Genomic DNA, 24752 nt, shown 5'->3' on the forward strand with positions numbered 1-24752 from the left:
TTTTTTTTTTACCTTTTTGCTATAAAACATTCAGTAAAAAAAAAATTTTCTTTTTAAATCAAATTTTGTCATAAATTTAGGCCAAAATGTAATATGCTACATGTCTGCTAAAAAGAATCCCAATACGTGTAAATGTATTTATGTGAAAGATATAGCGTCTACAAATGGGCGTATATATACTGGAATTTTTTTTTTTTACACTAGTAATGGCGGCGATCAGTAACTTACAGTGGGGACTGCGGCGGACATTCTGACACTGGGGAAACTGACTGCCACTGACATCCCAATGACACTAATATAGTGATCAAAGCTAATAAAAAGCCCTATAAATGAAGGGTGCAGCGCTACAATTGAAAACATGATATCACATACAATGTAAACATATGATGTATATATACCTGTAATTTTTTTAAAAATGCAAATAAACAAATCATGTGACTTCAATGTGTCAATTCATATGTGTCACTATACGTGACCAAAGAAGTGCATAACTAAAGTGCAAAAAAATCTCCATATAAAGAGTATATGCGTTATTCATGATCACACGTGCGTATATAGTGATAAAGAAAACATATAGTGCGCAGTCTTTATAGTTTTGAATACACCATCACTTACTGGATGACAATACCAGTTGTCGGAAATCCTTGAGATCTTCCATGCACCTTATATACTTGAATTGATTCACGTTCAACTTTGGACTATGTTTTCTTTATCACTATATACGCACGTGTGGTCATGAAGGAGTAACGCATATACTCTTTAGATGGAGATTTTTTTTGCACTTTAGTTATGCACTTCTTTGGTCACGCATAGTGACACATATGGATTGAGACATTGAAGTCACGATTTATTTGCAGTTTATTATAAATTATATATACATCATATGTTTACATTGTATGCAATATCTCATATTTTCAATTTTAGCGCTGCACCCTTTATTTATATTGTCTTTTGGAGGTTATTTGGTGCCTATTGGTGTTCTAGCTGCTAAAGTGACTTTCAACGCTCGCTTATTTTTCTATGTTTTATAATAAAAAGCACTGACACTGTACTAATGGCACTGGGCATTACCATCTGTGGCGATCAAAGGGTTAACTGTGTGCTTTTTTTTTTTTTACTACGTAAACACGCTGCTGTGTTTTTCTCTGCTTTGCAGAGAAGTACACAGCAGTATGTTACTACTGGCAGGAGAGAGACCTGTGTTTACACACAGGTCTCTCCCGTCACTGTTCCTCAGCGATCGCCGGATGTCAGCAGGGAATCTCTGGCCCGACCCAGTGATCGACATCTGTAGCCACCACTAGAGGCGCACGCCCCCTACCAGGAAATGCAAAATCACACACACGTGATTTTGCGCAGCCCTGACGCAGTATTTCTGCTATAGGGCAGCAGGGAAGCAGTTAAAAACCCACTGACAGGTAGGGTCGTCATAACAGAAGAGACCCTAGAGGTCTCTTGTCATAAATGCCCCCTTGCCTGTAAGTGGGTAATGCGATCTAAGCCACACATGCACAGCACAGACTACATATATGGCGCGCTCCGCGAGCTGCTGCGTTGACTCCCGTGCGCATGGGTGGGAAGAAAGTCATCACAGCCTAGCCAATCAAGTTGCCGAATATTTGGAACCTGGAAGTAGAACCAAGTTAACATGGAGGCACCCAGGACTTTTTGGGAGCATGACAGCCCAGGGCTAGAGGTGTCCATTTGCAGGCAAGTCTCTCATAATGTACTAGTATGCAAAGCATACTGGCACATTCTGGCCTAAACCTGCAGGGGGCCCCATTGTTTCAGCTTCTCATAGAGACCGCTGTAACCGCTTTCGCGCCGCCCTATAGCAGAAATATTGCTACAGAGCGGCACGGGTGCACAAACCCACGTGTATATATGCGATGTTGCAGATCCGGGTAGGCTGCACGTGTGCCCTACCTGCCCTGCCATTCGCGGCCTAAGCTGTCAATCACTGGATCCCAGCCTGTGATTACTTGCCAGCACCCAGCAATCTCCAAGGATTTCCGATGGGAGAGACCTGTATGTAAAAAATACAGATCTCTCCCTTCAGCTCCTACATACTGCTTTGTATGGCTCTGTATAGCAGAGCCATACAAAGCAATGTGCTTACAGTGAAGCACACACACAGCCCACATTTTAAAACGGCACGGTTAACTCTTTGATTGCCCTACGTCAACTCCTTCCTGCCCAGTGCCAGTTATTAGCACTGATCACTGTATTAATGTCACTGGGAATGTCAGTGACACCAAGTCAGTTCCCCCCAGTGTCAGAATGCCAGAAGTAGCCCCGCTACAAGTCACCAATTGCCATTACTGGTAAAAAGAAAAAAAAGGTTTAAAATTCCAGTACATTTACCGCCATTTGCAAACGCTATAACTTTCACAAAAAACAGTTAATTTACATGTATTAGGATTTTTTTTTTATCAAAGACATGTAGCAGAATACATTTTGGCCTAAATTTATGACAAAATTAGATTTTTTTTAGTTTTTTTACTGGACATGTTTAATACCAAAAAATAAAAAAATTGTTTTTTTCTCAAAATTGTCGGTCTTTTTTGTTTATAGCGCAAAAAACAAAAAGTGCACAGGTGATCAAAGCTCTATTTGTGGGCAGAAACAGGATGTAAATTGCACTTGGCTGCAGCCTTGCAAGACCGCGTAATTATCAGTTAACCACTTGCCCACTGGGCACTTATACCCCCTTCTTGCCCAGATCAATTTTCAGCGCTGTCGCACTTCGAATGACAATTGCGCAGTCACGCAAAACTGTACCCATATGAAATTTTTATCTTTTTTCACACAAATAGAGCTTTTTTTTGGTGGTAATCACCGCTGGATGTTTTTATTTGTTTCTATTATAAAATTTTGCAACCAGATAATTTTTTTCCTTCACTGATGTGCGTTGATGAGGCTGCACTGATAGGCAACAATGATGGGCGCAGATAGGTGGCACTGATGGACAGCACTGTTGGGCAAGATGGGTGGCACTGCTGGGCACTGATCATCAGTGCCGTTCACGTGGTAAAAGGCCATTGTGATTGGACTTTTACCACATTACATGATCAGCTGTGACACAGCGATCACGGAGATCACCAGGGGCGTGGGAGGGCATGTTCTGGGAGGACGTTATAGGACGCTCTCCCAGAACTGGACAACCATGCTGTAGCCGTCATTCGGCTATAGCGCGGTTGGCAAGTGGTTAAAGTAACACAGCGCCAAAAACGTCCTGGAAGGCAAGGAGGGTGAACCCTCTGTTGGATAAATGTTTAAACAGACCATTTACAGCACAAAACAAGTCCATGGAGGTTTCAAAGCTTCAACGTCCAACGGACTCTGTAGGCAGTTATTTTTTTCCTTGCTGCGCCTCTAATGTATGCCTATACTATGCTCTATCCTCATTTAAAAACAGCATCACTACGCAGTTAAGGAGCAGCAAAAACGCAGCAAAGTGATGTTTTTTTCGACCTGTGTGAGCAAGGCCACTGGCCGGCTGTACACCTACATAACGCAGCTTCCACACACAGGTAGCTACATCTTTCAGTCGGCTCTGATACATGGACACACCACCGTTCTCTCACAAATGCGGCTACCAAATTTCAACTCCATATTCTTTACGCATTCAAGCACACAAACGTGACTCACCATAAATCCTTTCACCTCCTGGTAGATATCGTTAAATTCTAACGTGTCAGCCATTGTGCGTCACACAACGCTCGCTTTCCTTCCCGCCACCGTAGTCAGCCGCCGGAAGTCACTTGCAAACACACGGCATACACTCGGCTCACCGTAACTAACGTCACTTCCCCTCTTGGTGCCCTATCACCTGAAACCGGCTAAGAGGGGGAAAGAGTTGTCGCTGCTGTGGAAGCGGCCATGTTGTTGGCTACTAGCGGGTGGGCTGAAAATGTGAAGTCCCTAGCTGAAAGCCACTCGTTCCATCGTATATAGTAGTGTACAGGGGTGGACTGACCATTTGGAAACTCGGGCACTGCCCGAGGGCCCGGGGTCAGTAGGGGGCCCCATGAGATGCCCCTGGTACTTTTTTCATAGGCTTTTTTGAGTTTGGGCAAGGACACAGGGGCCCCATGATCACCTATTGCCCGGGGGCCCCATGAGTTGCCAGTCCGCCCCTGGTAGTGTACATGCTTCTGCTGTACAGACTATAGTTACCAATCAAACAACATGTGCATGGAAAGCTGAGCTCACTACAAGCTTCATTACAGAGCTATTTCATAGTTACATAGTCTGGCTGATAAAAAGACAAAAGTCCATCCATATCAACCAGTAAAAAAAAAAAAAAAGTTATAATCCTATACAAAAAGCCCAGCAAAGCATAATCCAAATTGCTCCTGCAGGGGAAAAAATTCCTTCCTGATCCCCCAAGAGGCAATCAGATATTCCCTGGATCAACTTTACCTATAAATGTTAGGATCCAGTTATATTATGTGTATCCAAGAAGGAATCCAGGCCATTTTTAAAGCAATCCACTGAGCTGGCCAGAACCTACTCTTGAGGGAGTATATTCCACATTTTCACAGCTCTTACTGTGAAGAAACCTTTCCGTGTTTGGAGATTACATTTCTTTTCCTCCTGACGTAAAGAGTGCCCCTTGTCCTCTGTGATGACCTCAGGGTGAATAACTCTACACCAATGTTCACTATATGAACCACTGATGTATTTATACATGTTGATCATATCCCCCCTTGATGTCTTCTTCTCAAGAGAGAATAAATTCAGTTCCTCTAATGCCTCTTATCAGTTTGGTTGCTCTTCTCTGTACTTTCTCCAATCCCCCAATGTTATTTTTGTGAATTGGTACCCAAAACTGAACTGCATATTCCAGATGAGGTCTTACTAATGATTTGTAGCGGGGGAAATGATATCTCTCTCTCTGGAGTCTATACCTCTTTTTAAACAAGAGAGGATTTTGCTCGCTTTAGAAGCTTGGCATTGCATGCCATTAATAAGCTTGTGATCTACCAGAACTCCCAGATCCTTCTCCACCATTGATTCCCTCAGTTGTAAACCCCCCCCCCCCCAGTATGTATGATGCATGCATATTCTTAGCCCCCAAGTGCATAACCTTACCTTTATCAACGTTAAACCTCATTTGCCACATAGTTGCCCAATTAAACAGTGCACTGAGGTAGGCTTGTAAGTTGAAGACATCCTGTGAGGACGTTATTCCACTGCACAGCTTGGTGTCATCTGCAAAGACTGAAATGGGATTTTTAGTCTCAGACCCTATATTGTTTATAAATATATTAGAAAGTAAGGGTCCCGACACTGAACATTGGGGTACACCCAGGGGCGGGCTGACAACTCATGGGGCCCCCGGGCAATAGGGGATCATGGGGCCCCTGTGTCCTTGCCCAAACTCATAAAAGCCTATGAAAAAGGTACCAGGGGCATCTTATGGGGCCCCCTACTGACCCCGGGCCCTTGGGCAGTGCCCTAGTTTCCAAATGGTCGGTCCGTCCCTGGGTACACCACTGACAACCCTAGACCATGCAGAGTATGAATAATTAACCACTACCCTCTGAATACAATCTTTTAGCCAGTTTTCTAACCATTTACATAGAGATTTTTCCAAGCCTGTAGACTTTACCTTACACATTAGCCATGTGTGGGGCACTGTGTCAAACACTTTTGCAAAATCCAAGTATACCACGTCTGTCACAATCGCGGCGTCAGACCCCAGACCTTCTCACCAAACTTGTGACCGAAGGCTGATCTGAAACCGCGATGTCACGTGTGTAACAATGCCACACCCAGCAACACCCCGCCCAACAATTTTCCAGCTAATTGGACCACAATCGATGTACCGGCAGCCTGAATCGATTGTTACTGGGTCAGGTTAATTACGCAATTAACCCTTCACACTGCCACCACCTCCTTTTTGTACAGAGAAAGAGGAAACTCGGCGATATCAGCTAAAACACTATAATGGTTGAGATAATTGTCTGCATAATACAGTCACTGCAGGCCTATTATGCAGAGGGTTAAACAAACACAGTAGCGTTCTCTTTAGAGGCAGGAATTCGTAAATTGCAATAAAGCGATATAGAAACAGTTCAACACTTTCAGAAGGAAAGATTTATTACTAAAAGATAAAACGGGTGCAATAAAAATATTTACAGAAAAGAGGTAACTAAGATATATATATAAACATACAGAGACCAACAGCACAGCAAAGAGATATCAGAGAGAGGTGAAAGGGTTAAGGTACTTGCCAAAGTCCTGGGATAGCAGATCCAAGTTTCAGAGCGAAAGGGCACTGGTCTCCCCAGGTGGTATTGATGTTAAAACTTACTCTTCTTAGGCCTGACAGCCTAATTTGTAGTTCCCCAGCAGGGGGTGTCTCTGAAGTCAAGGACCAATACCCCGTTTAGGCATGTAGGTATGGGCGGATACCTCAACTAGAGCCAAAATCTCCCGTAACTCATATTTTGGCCCTTAACTTTCCATCTGCACAAGTGACGTTCCACCCGCGGGTAGATTATTATGCAGACACGTCTGAGATTTGATTAGATATGAATTATGAAATTATACACTGTACGGTTCACGAGATCTACTTTTCTGTTTTCCTATGTATTCGAGACAATGCAAGTGACCTACCAAACTGTTCGCCTTCTCATGGCCAATCTGACGATATGCCCGGTTTTTATGTAAGTCTCTTATATTCCAAGATATGAGACATAGGGGAAAAATGGATTTTAACAAAGGTTATCTGATTCTGTCACCTACGCTGAGTTAGGTTTATTAGGTTGGAATCTCTTTCAACTCCTGGGAAAGCTTGCCTTATCTCTTCTGAGGTGTTACAATTTGCAGGTTCTTTGGACAGGGAGGCCCCGGCTCCCTTGGGGGGCTTTATAGCTCATATGACCCTCCTGTGACATTCCTAACACACATATACTGGCCAAATGTCGCTGGGCCTCTCAGAGAGGGAGGGGGGAAGAATGAGGGAGAAATATATTTGTCAGGATGTTTAATCCCTTTGCCAAGATGGAGGTTGAAGCCAAAATGGTTGAACCACGTCCATCTCTGGGTATATGCTGTTACAACGTCCACCGCCACCCCTCTGTCCAAAGTTTTGCTCACCTCCTCATAAAAAGAAATCAGATTTGTTTGACAACTTCTGTCTTTCATGAATCCATGCTGTCTGTTGCTTAAAATATTATCTTCCAGCAAGAACTCATCGATGTGGTCTTTTATTAAACTCTCCAGTATCTTCCCAACTATAGAAGGTGAACTAACAGGTCTATAATTACTTGGTAACGATTTTGACCCCTTTTTAAATATTGGCATCACATTGGCTTTACGCCAATCCAGTGGCACTATGCCAGTCATTAAAGAGTCCCTAAAAATTAGAAACAATGGTTTTGAAATGACAGAGTTCAATTCTTTAAGGACACATGGGTGTATGCCATCTGGTCCAGGTACTTTATTCACCTTTATTCTGTCTAAATATTTTTGGGTCATATCAATTGTGAGCCAATGTATATCATCTGGGGATGTGCCAGTACCATGCCCATTATGAACCAAATGCGATATCTCCTGCGCTCCGGGACCCAGACCGGTGGTAAGTAGATGGAATCAGACTCCAAAAAAGCAAGGAGGGGACCACCGAAATAGTTAAGGTTGTGCAGCTCCACATCAAGGCTGGGGAAGTCCAAACAGAACTGTGAGGAAGAACAAAAAAGAAAAAAGAAGCGCACCAACCTTGCGCATTACCTCAGTAACCAAAATTTATTAAATAAAAGAATGGTACTCACAAACAGCGAATAAAAACAGGCATGTCAGTCCTCAAAGGGACTTTAAAGGCAAGATGCAAATGCGAATCCCATCATGGAGGAAGCCACTCAGTACAGCTGACGCGTTTCGAAGGACAAGCCTTCTTCCTCAGAGCTGACTGGACTGAGAATGTGTGTTCCCTTTTATGCCTCCAGACTGAAATAAGGCCCTCCCCAATAGGTTGGGCTGTCCTGGGCAGGGAGGAGGGGCCCGGGTGTCCACAAAATGCAATAAAATAGTCATCAAGAGTTCATAGAACCATATAGATAATAAACTTCAAAAGTCGGATGAAAATATATAAAATGTATACACATATATGGAATCAATTAATACAAATAAAATCATTCATAAATACAGCTTATAAATGTATAAATAAACAATAAAATAAAGAAATATAAACAAATAAATAAATATAAATAAAATTTCACTAATTCATCCCTTCATTAGAAATATATATATATTGCCATAATTATCATCATTGCACTAACGATCAAAAATGCATACAATGAGTATAGGATAAATGAGGAACTCACACAACTGAATGAACCATTCATGGCCAGCGATTTCAAAATTGTTCCCACAAAGTGGGCAATATAGCCAAAGTATTTTGCTAATAATGACAGCTGGAAGAAAAAGCTATATTGCTATAGAAATCTAAATTAAAAAAGAAGGTTTTTTGTGAACATGCATACATGCAATCCACCAGGGGATAACTCTTACAGATGGTGGGGAGGAGACAGTATATTCAGGAAAGATTCATATTACCTGTGTTTGTTATTGGTGGTGTGTGTTGTTTATTTGGCAGCAGAGGGAGATATTGCTTGCATGATGTGGTTGCAGATGGAATCTGCCTGTGAAACGCACGCCGATACGGCGTGGTAGTTACTGCGCATGCGCGGACCATCCCGCGCATGCGCACTAGGACAGTAGCAGCGCGAACCCAATGGCTCGTATCCACTAGCCATTGCGCGCGCACATAGGCAGCGCTGTCACATCGCCACAGGGTCCTAGTTCCTCCGACCCCCACTTACTGCTGCCCGATCTAATACACACCAACAGGTCGGATGTGTATGTGTGTGTGTCTCCAAGCTCAATGGATCGTTGGTACAGATGTCAACCCCCATAGCTGCAATCCCACCATCAAAACTTCTATAAAGAGAGTATTTTTCTAAAATATATACATGTATGTATATGTATGTCTCTACACAATACAATACATGTGAAACATGCACCTTGATATGTAACAAATCATTGATTAATTCATATTTAAAAATGTGTAAAAATGTGAAATATATATATATAAAAAAAAAAAAAAAAAAAAAAAAAAAACCACTACGAAGAAGAAGGCATTTAATAAATTTGCCTTCTCTTTCATATCCATACATGCCAACTGTACTGGATTTGTTGGGACATTCCAGTATCTGGACCCACTCCAATATCCCTCCCAAGCTGTGTCCGGGGCCACCTCTTTGGTTTTTAGCATCAACCTTATATCAGTTACTGGTCATGCACAGTAAGGCCCCTATCATACCATTTGTTTTTCATCCATCTGTTGACAATGAAAAACGTTGATGCGTCTCTATGGAAAATCGGATGTAACATAGCGCTAGGGTTGTCACCTCAGCCCTTTAAAACCGACCACATATTAATGACATAGGTTCTGAGGCTAATTTTTAGCAGATCAGGCACTAAGTGAGTTTAATTACCAACTTAATCAGCCTCAGAACCTGTGTCATTAATATGTGTTTGGTTTTAAAGGGATGAGGTGGCAACCCTATAGAGCACCCTCCTAGGTAGGTTGCTAGCATGTACAGTGCATCCAGAAAGTATTCACAGCGCTTAACTTTTACCACATTTTGTTACAGCCTTATTCCAAAATGGATTAAATTATTTTTTTTCCTCAACATTCTACAAACAATACCCCATAATGACAACATCAAAGAAGTTTTTTTTTAAATCTTTGACATTGCTAAGTGAGGCCTAGTCATTATTGTTCACCCCACCATCATAGAAGTGAGCTTTTTCTTTGATTTAGACCCCCTCACATGCTCTTTCTCTCCCCTGATGTAGTAGCTTTGAGCTCAGCATCTGAGAGCTCACTCCTGTGCTGGAGGAGGTGAGTGGTAATAACTAGGCTTCACTTAGCAATGTCTTGGAAGTACTTAGCAACATCCTGGGAGCATTCAGCACAGGAGTGAGCTCTCAGATGCTGAGCTCAGAGCTACTACATCAGGGGAGAGAAAGAGCATGTGAGAGGGTCTGAATCAGAGAAAAAGTTCCTTTCTGTGATGGTGGGGGTGAGCAGCAATGACTAGGCCTCATTTAGCAACGTCCTGGAAATACTTAGCAACGTCCTGAGAGTATTCCAGTCAGACTTCATAAGGTACATAAATGGCCTACGCCTATAGCAAGGACATTATTCAACTTTAGTCAGAGACACACAGTTTGTTTTTATCCACAGGCACCCCTTACATTTGTAGACAGTTCTTTGGTGAAGGTGAACTATCCCTTTAAAAAATGGTGTCCATGCAGGTTTAACCACTTGCCGCCCTGCTGCTTTAGAAATACGGCGGCAGGGCGGCACGGGCAGGCAAAACCACATTTTAAAACATGTGTTTTGTAAACAGGTAGGGGGCTCGCGCGAGGCGTGCCGCCGCCCTACCTGTCCCGCCGATCACAGCCGCAGATGTCAGTCGCCGGGTCACAGCCGGTCCTTACCGGCTATCTCCCGGCGATCGGCGGCAATCAGTGACAGAGAGCACAGCTGCAGTAGCTGTGCTTTCTGTCACTTTCCTGACAACTCGAGGACAAGCTGATCGGGACAGAAGAGTTTCACTCTCCCGATCAGCCGTGTCCCCTGCAGTACACACCCCCGCCCCCTAGTAAAACACTCCCCCTCACACAGATAACCCTTCCCTGCAAAATAAACTTAACCCCTTCCTCCCCAGTGCCATTAGTACAGTGTCATTTTTTTTTTTTTTGCACTGATCACTGTTTTGGTGTCAATGGGGATGTCAGTGACCCCAAGTCAGTACCCCCCCAGTCTCAGAATGTCCGCCGCAGTCCCGCCATAAGTCGCTGATTGCCGCCATAAGTCCCTGATCACCACCATAAGTCGCTGATCGCCGCCATTATTAGTATAAAAAAAAAACGCTATAACTTTCACGTAAACCAATTAATTTACACGTATTGTTTTTTTTTTTAGCAAAGACATGTCGCAAAATGCATTTTGGCAGAAATGTATGACTAAATTTGATTTTTAGATTTTTTTTTACTGGACATGTTTTATAGCAAAAAGTCCAAAATATTGTTTTTTTTCCTCAAAATTGTCAGCCTTTTTTTTTATTGCGCAAAAAATAAAATACCACCGAAAGAAAGCTCAATTTGTGGGGAAAAAAAGGATGTAAATTTCATTTATGTACCTTATTGCATGGCCGCGCAATTGTCCGTTAAACTAGCGCAGCGCTGTATAGCAAAAAAATGGCGTAAATTGCAGTATCTATACCATAGTTTGTAGACGCTATAACTTTCACACAAAGCAATCAATATACACTTATTGGGATTTTTTTTTACCAAAAACATGTAGCAGAATACATTTTGGCCTAAATTTATAACCAACTTTGAGTTTACTATATATTTTTTATAGCTGAAAGTAAAAAATATTGTTTTTCTTCAAAATTTTTGGCCTTTTTTTGTTTATAGCGTGAAAAATAAAAAGCGCACAGGTGATCAAATACCACCAAAAGAAAGCTCTATTTGTGTGAAAAAAAGGACGTAAATTTAGTTTGGGTGCAGCATTGCATGACCGCGCAATTATCAGTTGAATTAGTACAGCGCCGAGTAGCAAAAAGAGGCCTGGTCATTAAGGGGGGTAAATCCTCTGGAGGTCAAGTGGTTACATCATGATGTACCAGTATGCACTGCATACTAGTACATTAATGACAGACTTACCTGCAAACGAAGCCCTCCAGCAATGCGCTGTCAGGGCTCTCCCTTGTCCACAGTGGTTCCATCTTCACCTAGTCTTCTATCCAGGTTTTGTATCCTCAGCTGCTTGATTGGCCGGGCAGAGGTAACATTAGTCCCACGCATGCAAGTGGGAGTAAGATCACTATGGCATGCCGAGTGGGCTGTAAATGTGGTCTGAGCTGCACATGTGTGCTCAGATCACATTACCTGCTGACAGGCAGGGATGACTGTGACTGAAGCGTAGACAGGACAGAACGCACACAGAGGATGATAAACACACAAAGTTTTATTGAAATGGGAAAGAGACTCAATCAGGGTAGGAAGGTAGCGTCCGAGTACCCAAAAAAGTACCCCTGAGGGGGGAGGAGTCCAAACAGTTATAATCCGGCCCACGATAGGGTGATTAGGGTAGCGATGGCCCGAGCACTCGGGGGGAGGGGGGGGCATTCCAGGTTGCTACGAAAATCCAGACACGCAATAGGCAGTCCGAGCAAGTATTAATCCAAGTGGGCAGTTCCGGCAAGGATAATAGATTCAATGGGGCAGTCCAGGCAGGGAAAGTATGGGTGCATTCAGTGGGGCAGTCCAGACAAGGCAATATATGGATGCAAGGGGGCAATTCAGGCAGGAGAATATGAGCACTCACGGTTTAGGCAGGGGTAACTTCCCAGTGGCACACAGCAGTCAGGAGACAGGGACCCATGCAGCACTCCAGGGACACAGCGATTAGCAGGCAGGAACAGCTTTCAAGGGACAAGTAGCGGTCAGCAGACAGGAACAGCTTTCCAGGGACAAACAGTGTTCAGCAGGCAGGGGTAACTTCCCAGGGACAAAGCAGTCAGCAGACAGGGATCACTTTCCGGGGACAAACAGCGATCAGCGGACACTCAGTGGGGTCTGGGCTGTGGGGTCTGGCCTCAGTTCAGACCTCCAAACAGCCGTCAGCGGACAGGAACAGCTTTCCAGGGACAAAGCGGTCAGCAGACAGGGACCCTCACGGTGCTCAGCTTTCCAGGGACAACCAACGGTCAGCAGACAGGAACACCTTTCCAGGGACAAACAGCAGTGAGCAGACAGGAACAGCTTTCCAAGGACAAATGTGATGGATTTGGTAAAATGCCTATTTCGTTTCCTATTGAATATATATATATATATATATATATACGCTATTTCTATAAGTTTTATAAATATTTACTTTTATACTTTAATACATATGTTGTGTGAATATTTTCTGCCTGCTGGGCTTTGTGGTACTATAAGAAATCCTTGCTTAAGAAATGTCTGCTCACACACACAGACCCCCTCCCACCGTGTGATTTGGAAGACAAAAGAATGTTTTTCTATAGATAAGACTTGGGAGAAGATCACACCTATACCATGATGGAGATTGTTTTCGTGTGGAAATGACCAATCAAAGACTAATATAATGCTTATGCTGTTCTCACATGACTCTTGCATCATTTTGCATATATAAGCTCACGTTCTCATTATAATAAACTAGAAGTGTTCATAGACTGAACTTGTGTGTCAGCGTGAGTCTCTTGCAGTGTGCGCACATTCCAGGGCTGGCCAGCATCATAAATTAGGACAGGAACAGATAAGCACTGGACGATTAAGTCCTCGACTAAATCACAAACACTGGCCAGCGGACCCCCTGGCTGTGGGGTCTGGCCTCAGCTCAGACCCCACACAGCGCTTCTCTCAAGAGCAGGGGACCAACAACGAGCTGGGTCCTGCTCTGGTCTTCTTATGCCGGAGCAGGATGCTTCCTGGTTGCCCCAGCAACGGCCGGCCAAGTGTCAGGTTGCCGGGGCAACGAGGCACACCCCCCTCACTCTGGCCGCGCTCAGGGAGCGTGGACTTTGTCTCCGGTGGGCACAGAGCGCGGGAAGCTTTGTGCCCGCGCTGCGCCGGCCGGGGGGGGGAGCGCAGAGACACCCCGGCAGCCTGCACTGTGCAGGCCTAGCAGGGTGCCTGACTCCTCCTTGGCTTCACCAAAGAGAGGTGCTAACCACACCACAGGGGGCGTTTCCTTCCATCCTGCACAGCCTTTGATGTTGGCTTGTGCAGGACATTAGGAATCTGCAAGGGGAAGGGAGGGGGGAGGATCAAAGGGGAGCGAGGGGGAGCTGCTGCCACCTGTGAACTGAGGGGAGGGGGGAGGAAGGAAGAGCTGGCAAGGGGGAAGACCATGAAAATGTATTTATTTTATTTATTTGAGGTACTTATATAGCGCTATCAATTTCTGCAGCGCTTTACATATATATTGTACATTGACATCAGTCCCTAACCCTCAAGGGGTGTACAATCTAAGGGCCCTAATTTACTTTCATACATACACATACTAGGGACAATTTAGGCAGGATTCAATTAACCTATCAGTATGTGTTTGGAGATGGGAGGAAACCAGAGTACCCGGAGGAAACCCACGCAGGCACAGGGAGAACATGCAAACTCCAGGCAGGTGGTGCCGTGGCTAGGATTCGAACCAAAGTCCCTAGTACTGCCAGGCGGAAGTGCTAACTATGTAGCCACTGTGCTGCCCATCAGTAGATTTTTTAATTACAGACTTTACTTCCACTTTAACAGGAGACTGATAGGAAAAACATAGCAGCTTCTCTGTTTGACAGAAAAGCCACAGTTGTTTAGTGAGGACATCCTGTGTACCTCATAGTGCTGCTGCTGCTATTGACTCCTCTGTATCCAGGAGACCTTGGCAGGAGTGACCTATTCAGGTCAGCAGCATGAACATGGATGCAATTTCAGCCAATTACAGGGAGTGGTGCTCCTGAGCATACTAGGTACTAGTATTTATATTCAGTAAGCACATGGGATCTGGGTTTATCTTCCTCTTCCTCTGAGAAAGGAGTTCCAGCCAGGGGAGGCGGTTGCTTCCCTGGCTCATGCTGCCAGGAGACCTCGGGTGGACGAGCCGAGGTCCAGAATGCAGACACCCAGGGGGATGTCTATAAATCCTGTTTGGTATCACAGACGAAGGTGACCTGCAGCAAGGGCTTTGTGAGTACAGAATGTTCTACATTGATGCTGAGACTTGTGCTGTTTAACCCCCCCCCCCCACTCGGGATCTACATAGTCAGCTGTTGGGTATAAGCTAGAGGGAACACCAGCTGGAGTCCAGAAAAGCAACTGTCCAGTAAGTCCTTCATTTCTACAGAGGGATTTTGCTCCATTCTTTGTACAGTTTGCTACACAGATCTACTTATTAAAGCTGTTCTCAGTTGTACATACCGTATTTTTCGCTCCATAAGACGCACCTGACCATAAGACGCACCTAGCTTTTAGAAGCAAAAAACAAGAAAAAAAATATTGTGAACCAATGGACTGCAGACAAAGTACAGGGGATGACCAGAGGCTGCAGACACAGTACAGGAGATGAACAGAGACTGCGGACACAGTACATGAGATGACCAGAGACTGCGGACACAGTACAGGAGATGACCAGAGACTGCGGACATAGTACAGGGGATGACCAGAGACTGCGGACACAGTACAGGAGATGACCAGAGACTGCGGACACAGTACAGGAGATGACCAGAGACTGCGGACCCAGTACAGGAGATGACCAGAGACTGCGGACACAGTACAGGAGATGACCAGAGACTGCAGACACAGTACAGGAGATGACCAGAGACTGCGGACACAGTACAGGGGATGACCAGAGACTGCGGACACAGTACAGGAGATGACCAGAGACTGCGGTCACAGTACAGGGGATGACCGGAGACTGCGGACACAATACAGGAGATGACCAGAGACTGCGGACACAGTACAGGGGATGACCAGAGACTGCAGACCAGAGACTGCGGACATAGTACAGGAGATGACCAGAGACTGCAGACACAGTACAGGAGATGAACAGAGACTGCGGACACAGTACATGAGATGACCAGAGACTGCGGACACAGTACAGGAGATGACCAGAGACTGCGGACATAGTACAGGGGATGACCAGAGACTGCGGACACAGTACAGGAGATGACCAGAGACTGCGGACACAGTACAGGAGATGACCAGAGACTGCGGACACAGTACAGGAGATGACCAGAGACTGCGGACACAGTACAGGAGATGACCAGAGACTGCGGACACAGTACAGGAGATGACCAGAGACTGCGGACACAGTACAGGGGATGACCAGAGACTGCGGACACAGTACAGGAGATGACCAGAGACTGCGGACACAGTACAGGAGATGACCAGAGACTGCGGTCACAGTACAGGGGATGACCAGAGACTGCGGACACAATACAGGAGATGACCAGAGACTGCGGACACAGTACAGGGGATGACCAGAGACTGCAGACCAGAGACTGCGGACATAGTACAGGAGATGACCAGAGACTGCGGACACAGTACAGGAGATGACCAGAGACTGCGGACATAGTACAGGAGATGACCAGAGACTGCGGACATAGTACAGGAGATGACCAGAGACTGCGGACATAGTACAGGGAATGACCAGAGACTGCGGACACAGTACAGGGGGTGACCAGAGACTGCGGACACAGTACAGGAGATGACCAGAGACTGCGGACATAGTACAGGAGATGACCAGAGACTGCGGACATAGTACAGGGAATGACCAGAGACTGCGGACACAGTACAGGGGGTGACCAGAGACTGCGGACACAGTACAGGGAATGACCAGAGACTGCGGACACAGTGCAGGGAATGACCAGAGACTGCGGACACAGTACAGGAGATGACCAGGGACTGCGGACACAGTACAGGGAATGACCAGAGACTGCGGACACAGTGCAGGGAATGACCAGAGACTGCGGACACAGTACAGGAGATGACCAGAGACTGCGGACACAGTGCAGGGAATGACCAGAGACTGCGGACACAGTACAGGAGATGACCAGAGACTGCGGACACAGTACAGGAGATGACCAGAGACTGCGGACACAGTGCAGGGAATGACCAGAGACTGCGGACACAGTACAGGAGATGACCAGAGACTGCGGACACAGTACAGGAGATGACCAGAGACTGCGGACGTAGTACAGGAGATGACCAGAGACTGCGGACGTAGTACAGGAGATGACCAGAGACTGCGGACACAGTACAAGAGATAACCAGAGACTGCGGACACAGTGCAGGGAATGACCAGAGACTGCGGACACAGTGCAGGAGATGACCAGAGACTGCAGACACAGTACAGGAGATGACCAGAGACTGCAGACAGTGCAGGGAATGACCAGAGACTGCAGACAGTGCAGGGAATGACCAGAGACTGCAGACAGTGCAGGGAATGACCAGAGACTGCTGACCTTTGGGGAGGGGGAGGGGGAGCGGGTACCTGAATTTGACAGGTACCCGCTCCCACTTCCGCGGAGTTGTCCTTCCCTCTTCTTCATGGGCCGGCTTCTGTGACAGCTGGGTGCCTACTACGCATGCGCGAGAAGCGCTGTGCTTTGTGAATGGCCCAGCGCCTTCTGGGACCTGTCATGTGATCATTCACAAAGCGCAGCACATGCGTAGTGGGCACCCGGCTGTCACGAAGCCAGCGCGGGAAGACTGTGCAGCGCTGGAGCGAGGAACAGGTAAGGCCCTGCAGGAGAGAACAGCTGAGCGGCCGGCTCGGTATTCTGACATGGTGGCAGCAGAAATACCGGACCAGCCGCTTTATATTCGCTCCATAAGACGCACTGACATTTTCTCCCCTTTTTTGGGGGGAAAAAAGTGCGTCTTATGGAGCAAAAAATACGGTAGTTGAATTCGGAGTATCCCACTATATCCCTTCCCTATTCCAGTTCTAAAACAAAATAAAAACAACAAACACTTCAATCCCTAGACTGATCATTGGAGTAACGAGCGGACGTTGTGTGCACCTGGTTATAGAAATTGTGCTTGGCTGTGGGAGTAGATCTAGGGGAAAGCCTTTCCAGATACAAGCAGCTCCTATGAGGATAGGCCAATACAAATGAAGGGATGGACGCTGCTGAACTGACCCCAGGAGTCCAATGTTGAGGAATGGCCTCAGCCGCCGTTCTGGCCATGCTTTCTGCTACTTTTCACTCTGCCCACTTGTGACAAAGCCCCCCCCCCCCATGGGTGGGGTGAAACGCGTCAGACTGTGTGGCCAGAACGACTCCTGGGGTCTGTTGAGCAGCGGTCCATCTCTCCACTTGTATTGGCTGACACTGAAATCACTCTGACTCATGCTCCCCTCTTCCCACTTGCTGGTAGGGTGATCCTTTTCCTTCAATCCATAGCTTGGAGCAGCACCATAAGGTATGCTTTTCCTATGAGGGTAGCATTACATAAACAGGTGATCATTCGTTTGCATCCACATCCATCAACATCCATTTTTAAAATAGAACAAAGCCCAGTTTTTGTTCCATTAAAAAACGGAATGGACAATAAACAGATGTAAACAGACAAATGTAAATTTTTGCTTTGGTAGTGGATGTAAAAAACTAATGAAAAACTGCTAAACGTCATCTGTTTTCTTTGAAAAAATGAGACTGAACTGATGAAAGGAATGGTCCTTGCTGGCTTTTAGACACAAATAATACTTCTTTTAGTGTCTTGAGGCGAGGCGATTATGAATGAAAGAGCCGTTGAAATAAAAAATGAAGTGTGATTTTATTCTATCACACAATGGCTTAAAATAACAATGTAAAGCGTATCATGAACAGTTCCATGTAGATAAAACTACTGTAGAAATATCAAGCAGAAGTTTAAAGAAAAGTCACCATTATTGTCATGGCTGTCTAACTATGTGCACCTTCCATGTTCTCCTTGTCCTTCTCGAGACTTTGGGAAGAAGCCGGAAGTAGACAGAAGTGACGATCTTGTCTTACAGCCTGCACCTGTTCCAGCTTCTCAGAAGGTTCTCAGACATGTGTGTGTGTGTTATGTATGCAAGAGACTCTGTCCACTGTCCCTTATGGACCTTTTATGAAGCGAATAAGCGTCATAGCTTGGGATTCTTAAGGCCTTGTAAGGAAGTCAGTACTGCTTGGCAAAGCAATATCATAGAAGACAGGGGACACTATATATATGATGTTTTTGATGGACAGGTACATATGTTGATGATGTAGCCTCAACTATCATATATAATTATAATATAACTTAAGAACACATCTTTACAACATATCAATGTATAATCACTAATCTATATATGTATCAATATTATAAATTATACTAAATACACACAGATACTATTAAAAATACATTAAGTAATAGTAAGTCTATAATGAGTCACTCCTAATACCCTTGACATTTACTAGAGACTTCTAACCAGCTATGCCTTAATATAGCCTTCAGCTAGTTTAGCTGGTCTCAGCTTAACTAACTCATATCTTTCGGTCTCAGCTATAACTTATATCTCAGCTTACTTTACTGAAGAATTAAATAATATCATTGGCTTAAGGTGTCCATTCAAACATATTAATATTAATTATGATTATTCATAAAAACCAAATATTTTGCAAGCTTGCCATCAATATAAGTGCCGAATCATAAATTTGGTTAATAAATTTCTTTCAGTCCTCATGTGTTAAAGGGGCCTTACTTAAAAGAGGGTATTAATTGTGAGGATCGGGGCCATAAGAGGTCATTCTCTGTTTATTTTCATGTAGCCAGGTGATTGGCATAGAATGGGAGTGAGAGAAACACTGGCTGCAGCTGCTCTCTGTAGGTGTTGCCCTGTGGTGCTGGACTGGTGGTTTACAGCTATATCAGCCAGAGGAGGGAGCTACTGAGCAGAGAAAGTTTAATAGACTGAATCAGGGAGGATGTGTGGGAAATGCAGTCCAGAAGAGAGAGACTCTACTGTAATCAAGAGCTTTTGAACTGGTTTTCCCAGAGGGAAATTGCCAATAGGACAGGAAAGAGCTGTATTTTCTTAGGATGTACAGGACACAGTTTTCTCTTGTCATAAGAGAGACTGGGAAGTGCACATCACAGTCCAGTGTGCACCATCACTGCTGCCCATTGACGGCATGAGCGGGATCTGTGCAGACAGACAGAGATAGCTGGGTGCAGAGCAGAGAGAACAGTCCCAGCTTGAAGATGTTGAAGCCCTATGTAGTAACATCAATCATACTTTGAGTCTCCAGGCATGTGAGAATATTTTGAATACTCGGGGTGTTGCTTTCCAACGGCATACCAAGTTCATTTTGGAACTGTTAAGATTTGTGTTGGAGCATAATTTATTTCTCTTTGATGGCAGGATATGCCAACAAAAGAGGGCAATGGGAACAGCAGGTGCTCCCACCTATGCAACCATCTTTTTGGGGTGGTGGGAAAAGATGATGGTTTTCAAAGAGGATCTGGAGGTCTACACATCACAAATTTTGTTGTGGGCGCTGTTCGTAGACAATGTATTCATCCTGTGGCAGGGTCCGAAGGAGACCTTTGATGAATTTGAAGCCCATTTAAACAATAACAACATAGGGATGTTCTTCACCAGTGAAATTCTGGAAGAGAGCCTCAATTATTTAGACCTCAAAATTATGAGAAGTAATGGTGTACCACAATGTATCGCAAACCAACTTCAGCTAACAGCTTACTTTATTGGGAAAGTCATCATCCCACCTCCCTGAAGGTAGGAGTCTAAAGCTGCATTCACACTTGAGCAATTTGTAACTTGAAGCTCGAAGCTCAAAAATGCTTGAGGAGAAAAATGTAATTATTCTTAATGGAGATGGTTCACATCTTCACTCCAAGTCACCTAAACCCAATTGCCTGAAGCTCAAATTCTGGAGCTTTATTTGTAGCTGAAATCAGGCAGATTTGTGTGTTTTTGACACGTTTTTCTTCCCTGCACGTTTTTGTGCGATTTTGCACAATTTTCTGCTTACATGAAAGTTATTAGCCAAAAAGGAAAAGGAAAACAGGAAATGCACAGATCTCCATTTTGTTTAGCAAAATGCACAGATCTCCATGCACAGATCTCCATTTTTTTCATACTAACAGTCAAACATGTTGGTGGTAGTGTGATGCTCTGGGGCTGTTTTGTAGTTTCAGGAACTGGACAACTTGCCATACATTAATTGATGGAACTATGAATTCTGCGCTCTACCAAAAATCCTTAAGGAGAATGTCAAGCCATCAGTTAATTTCCTCAAGCTCAAGTGCACTTGGGTTATGCAGCAGGACAATGATCCGAAACACACTAGCAAGTCCACCTCTGAATAAATACAAAAAAAAAAAATTAAGGTGTCGGAGTGGCCTAGTCAAAGTCCAGATCTTAATCCGATTGAGATGCTGCGGTATGACCTTAAACAGGCTGTTCATGCTCAAAACCCCTCAAATGTGGCTGAATTTGAAGTTCATTTGAACAATAAAAACATAGGGATGTTCTTCACCAGTGATATTCTGAAAGAGCCTCAATTTTTTATACCACAAAATAACGAGATAAAGTAATGGTGCAATTATTACCACAATGTATTCCAAACCAACTTCAGCTAACAGCTTACTTCACTGGGAAAGTCATTATCCCACCTCCCTGAAGGTAGGAGTCTTTTTTTTTTAAATATTTTATTAGATTTTTCAATTTGAAATCTTACATACAGTAAAAACATACTATCTTGTCATTCAATTCTATTATTATAATGCAAATACATATACGAAACTACAATTTTTCCCTCCCCATACTCAACCCTCCCTCTTCCCTCTCCCCCCCTTCCCCCCCGCCCCCTCCTTTCCCTTTCCTTTGCTGCTCTACATCCTTCATTTCTCTTGGAAGTCCTAAAAATTTCATCTTCTTCCTTCACTTATTTTAACTCTAATTCTCTAAATTCTACAAGTTGACTTGATCTCTTAAAGTCCTATTATTTTTCCCATTTTTTATGAAAGCACTCCATTTTATCTTCAATATGATAAAGTTCCTCCATTTTATATATCTGGTCCACCCTTTCTACCCAGTCTTTTATTTTTGGTCCCTCTTGTTCTGTCCAGAATCTGGGTATCAAACCTTTTGCTGCATTTATAAAATACAGTAGACAAGAATTTTTATATTTTTCCACTGTAAGCTCAGTGCCATGAAAAAGACAGATTCCTGGATCTCTTGGGATTTTAATCTCAGTTATCTTCTGAATTTGGTGAATTACTCCCTCCCAATATTCCTGAATTTTAAAACATTCCCACCAAATGTGTCCCATTGTGCCCCTTTCCCCACATCCACGCCAACACGAAAATTAATTTCTCTACATTGTCTATGTGCTATACTCAGTGTAATATACCACCTTGCCAAACATTTATAATTCATTTCCACCTCCTTTATATTTACATTCCCATGTGTTAATCTATAAATATTCTTTTGCTTTTCCTCATCTATTTTTACTCCTAATTCCCTTTCCCATTTCTCCATATATGGAGGGACCGTGACCGTTGTCAATCTAGTGAAAATTTTATTTATTCTAGAAGTCCCATGTTTCCCCTATCCACGTGTTTTAAATAAGTGTTCAAATGGGTTCCATTCATCTCTTGTTCTTAGAGGCCTGGGGAGCTTTCCTATAAAATGTTTTAATTGAAAGTAACGCCACTTATCCAATCTAGTAAACAACTCTTTCTTATTTTTCAATTCAGAAAAAGGACAAATTTCTTCGCCCTTCATTATATCTCTTAATTGTGCATCTTCCTTTTTTATCCACTTCCCCTCAATTTTTTCCTTCCCTGGCGGGAAGAAATCTGTGTCTACTATGGGCATCAACATGGAATTAAATTCCCATCCCATTTGTTTGTGCACTGTATCCCAAATTTTTAATACATTATGTGTATATATATTTGTGCTCTCTACTAATCCTCGATACTGAGGTGGTATCCAAACTATTCTACTCAACTATGTCTTACTTAGTGTATTTTCTATTTTTATCCAACTTTTCTGTGTTTTCTACATTATGTGTCCAATCAAAAATTTGTGCTAACATTACTGAATTATAGTATCTTTTAAAATATGGTACACCCAGTCCTCCATTCTCTTTATCTCTACTTAGGATTTCATAGCTTATTCTAGGTTTTTTATTCCCCCAGATAAACCTTGTTATCATTTTTTTAATTATTCTAAAATACATTCCTGGAAGCTTTATGGGTATCATACGAAATTTATACAAAATTTTTGGAACAATTACCATTTTTATCAAATTTATTCGCCCCATCCATGATAGAACTCCTATCCCTTAATCTCGTTTAATAAAGGGATATAGTTTGCTCTATATAAGTTCTTTGATGATACGGTTAGATATATTCCCAGATATTTTAGTTCTCTTTCCTTCCAAGAAGAGGGGAATTCTTTTTGTAAAATGTTTTTCTCTTTATTTAGAAGGTTTATAGTTAAGATCTCTGTTTTAGTTGAGTTAATTTTCAAATTTGACAGCTCCCCATATTCTCTCAGTGTTTTCATTAGGTTAGGCAATGTTAGGGTTAACCACATAAAACAGCATATTATCCGCATAGGCTGCTACTTTATGCTCTGTCTCCCCTATCAAAATTCCTTTAATATCTATGTTTTTCCTTTGTGTTGCTAGGAGAGATTCCAGGGACAGGACAAATAGCAATGGTGACAGTGGGGAACCCTATTGTGTCCCATTATGCATCCAAAAGTACTCAGATAGCTCTCCATTGACCTTTATTGCTGCAGAGGGTTGACTATATAGTTTCCTTATCCATTCTCTCATTCTAGGGCCTATCCCCCAAACTTCTAATGTATCCAGCATATATATCCCCAATTTAATCTATCAAAAGCTTTTTCCGCATCAGTCGATAATAACAAAGCGGGAGCTTTTTCTTTCTTACTTTTTTGCATCAGAAGCAAAGATCTTAATCCGTTATCTCTACCCTTCCCGGGACAAAACCCACCTGATCTATATGAATCCATTCTGGCATTAGGTCTTTCATTCTATTTGCCAGAACTTTTGCATATAATTTAGTATCAATGTTCAATAGGGATATCGGTCCATAACTAGAGCACTGAGTATCATCTTTTCCCTCTTTCCGTATAATTATTACATGAGCTTGTAAGGATTCCTCCCTCATTTCCATCTTTCCTCCCAATGCATTCGTATATAACCTTAGTTTGGGTATTAATTTAACTTTATATTTTTTTTATTATATCTCACGGTGTACCCATCAGGTCCTTTTCCAGGATATTAACTGTTCTTCTCTTAATTTCGGTAAAACCGTCTTTTTTAGATATGCCTGTCTTTTTATAGTTCTTTCTTCTTCTCTTTTTATAGGCCCTTGGGGAGTGATATTATATAGCTTACTATAGTATTCTTTAAATACTTTTGCAATACCCTTAGTTGAATACGTTAGTTCTCCTTTATTATCTCTTATTTTTTCTATATACCGTATTTTTCGCTCCATAAGACGCACTTTTTTCCCCCCCAAAAAAGGGGGGAAAATGTCAGTGCGTCTTATGGAGCGAATATAAAGCGGCCGGTCACGTATTTCCGCCGCCACCATGTCAGAATACCGGGCCGGCCGCTCAGCTGTTCTCTGCGGCAGGAACTCACCTGTTCCTCGGTCCAGCGCTGTAGTCTTCCCGCGCTGGCTTCTTCCTGCCCCGGCATCTGTGACAGCCGGGTGCCCACTGTGCATGCGCGAGAAGCGCTGCGCTTTGTGAATGGTCCGGTGTCTTCTGGGACACATGACAGGTCCCAAAAGACACCGGGCCATTCACAAAGCGCAGCGCTTCTCGCGCATGCGCAGTGGGCACCCGGCTGTCAAAGTAGGGTGCCCACAGTATAGGAAGGAAAACTCCGTGGAAGTGGGAGCGGGTACCTGTCAAATTCAGGTACCCGCTCCCCCTCCCTCCCTAAAGGTCCGCAGTGTCTGGTCATGCCCTGTACTGTCTGCAGTCTCTGGTCATCCTCTGTACTGTCTGCAGTCTCTGGTCATCTCCTGTACTGTGTCCGCGGTCTCTGGTCATCTCTTGTACTATGTCCGCAGTCTCTGGTCCATCTCCTGTACTATGTCCGCAGTCTCTGGTCATCTCTTGTACTGTG

At 43.8% G+C, this 24752-nt stretch overlaps 1 protein-coding gene across 1 annotated transcript in view; it reads right to left on the reverse strand.

Moving 5' to 3' along the window:
* SSRP1 (structure specific recognition protein 1) overlaps positions 1–3790 on the reverse strand; it is a 102860-nt gene extending 99070 nt beyond the window's left edge. The window contains exon 1 of the mRNA XM_089687584.1: positions 3652–3790. Coding sequence (XP_089543710.1) covers positions 3652–3705 — 54 coding nt within the window. The 5' untranslated portion in view covers positions 3706–3790. The remainder of the gene's footprint in view (positions 1–3651) is intronic.
* Between the last annotated feature and the right edge of the window lie 20962 nt (positions 3791–24752).

Source organism: Staurois parvus, unplaced genomic scaffold (genome assembly GCF_062004578.1).
Source record: "Staurois parvus isolate SC_StPar_1 unplaced genomic scaffold, SC_StPar_1.0 ptg000430l, whole genome shotgun sequence".
In the NCBI taxonomy this organism is placed as follows: Eukaryota; Metazoa; Chordata; class Amphibia; order Anura; family Ranidae; genus Staurois; species Staurois parvus.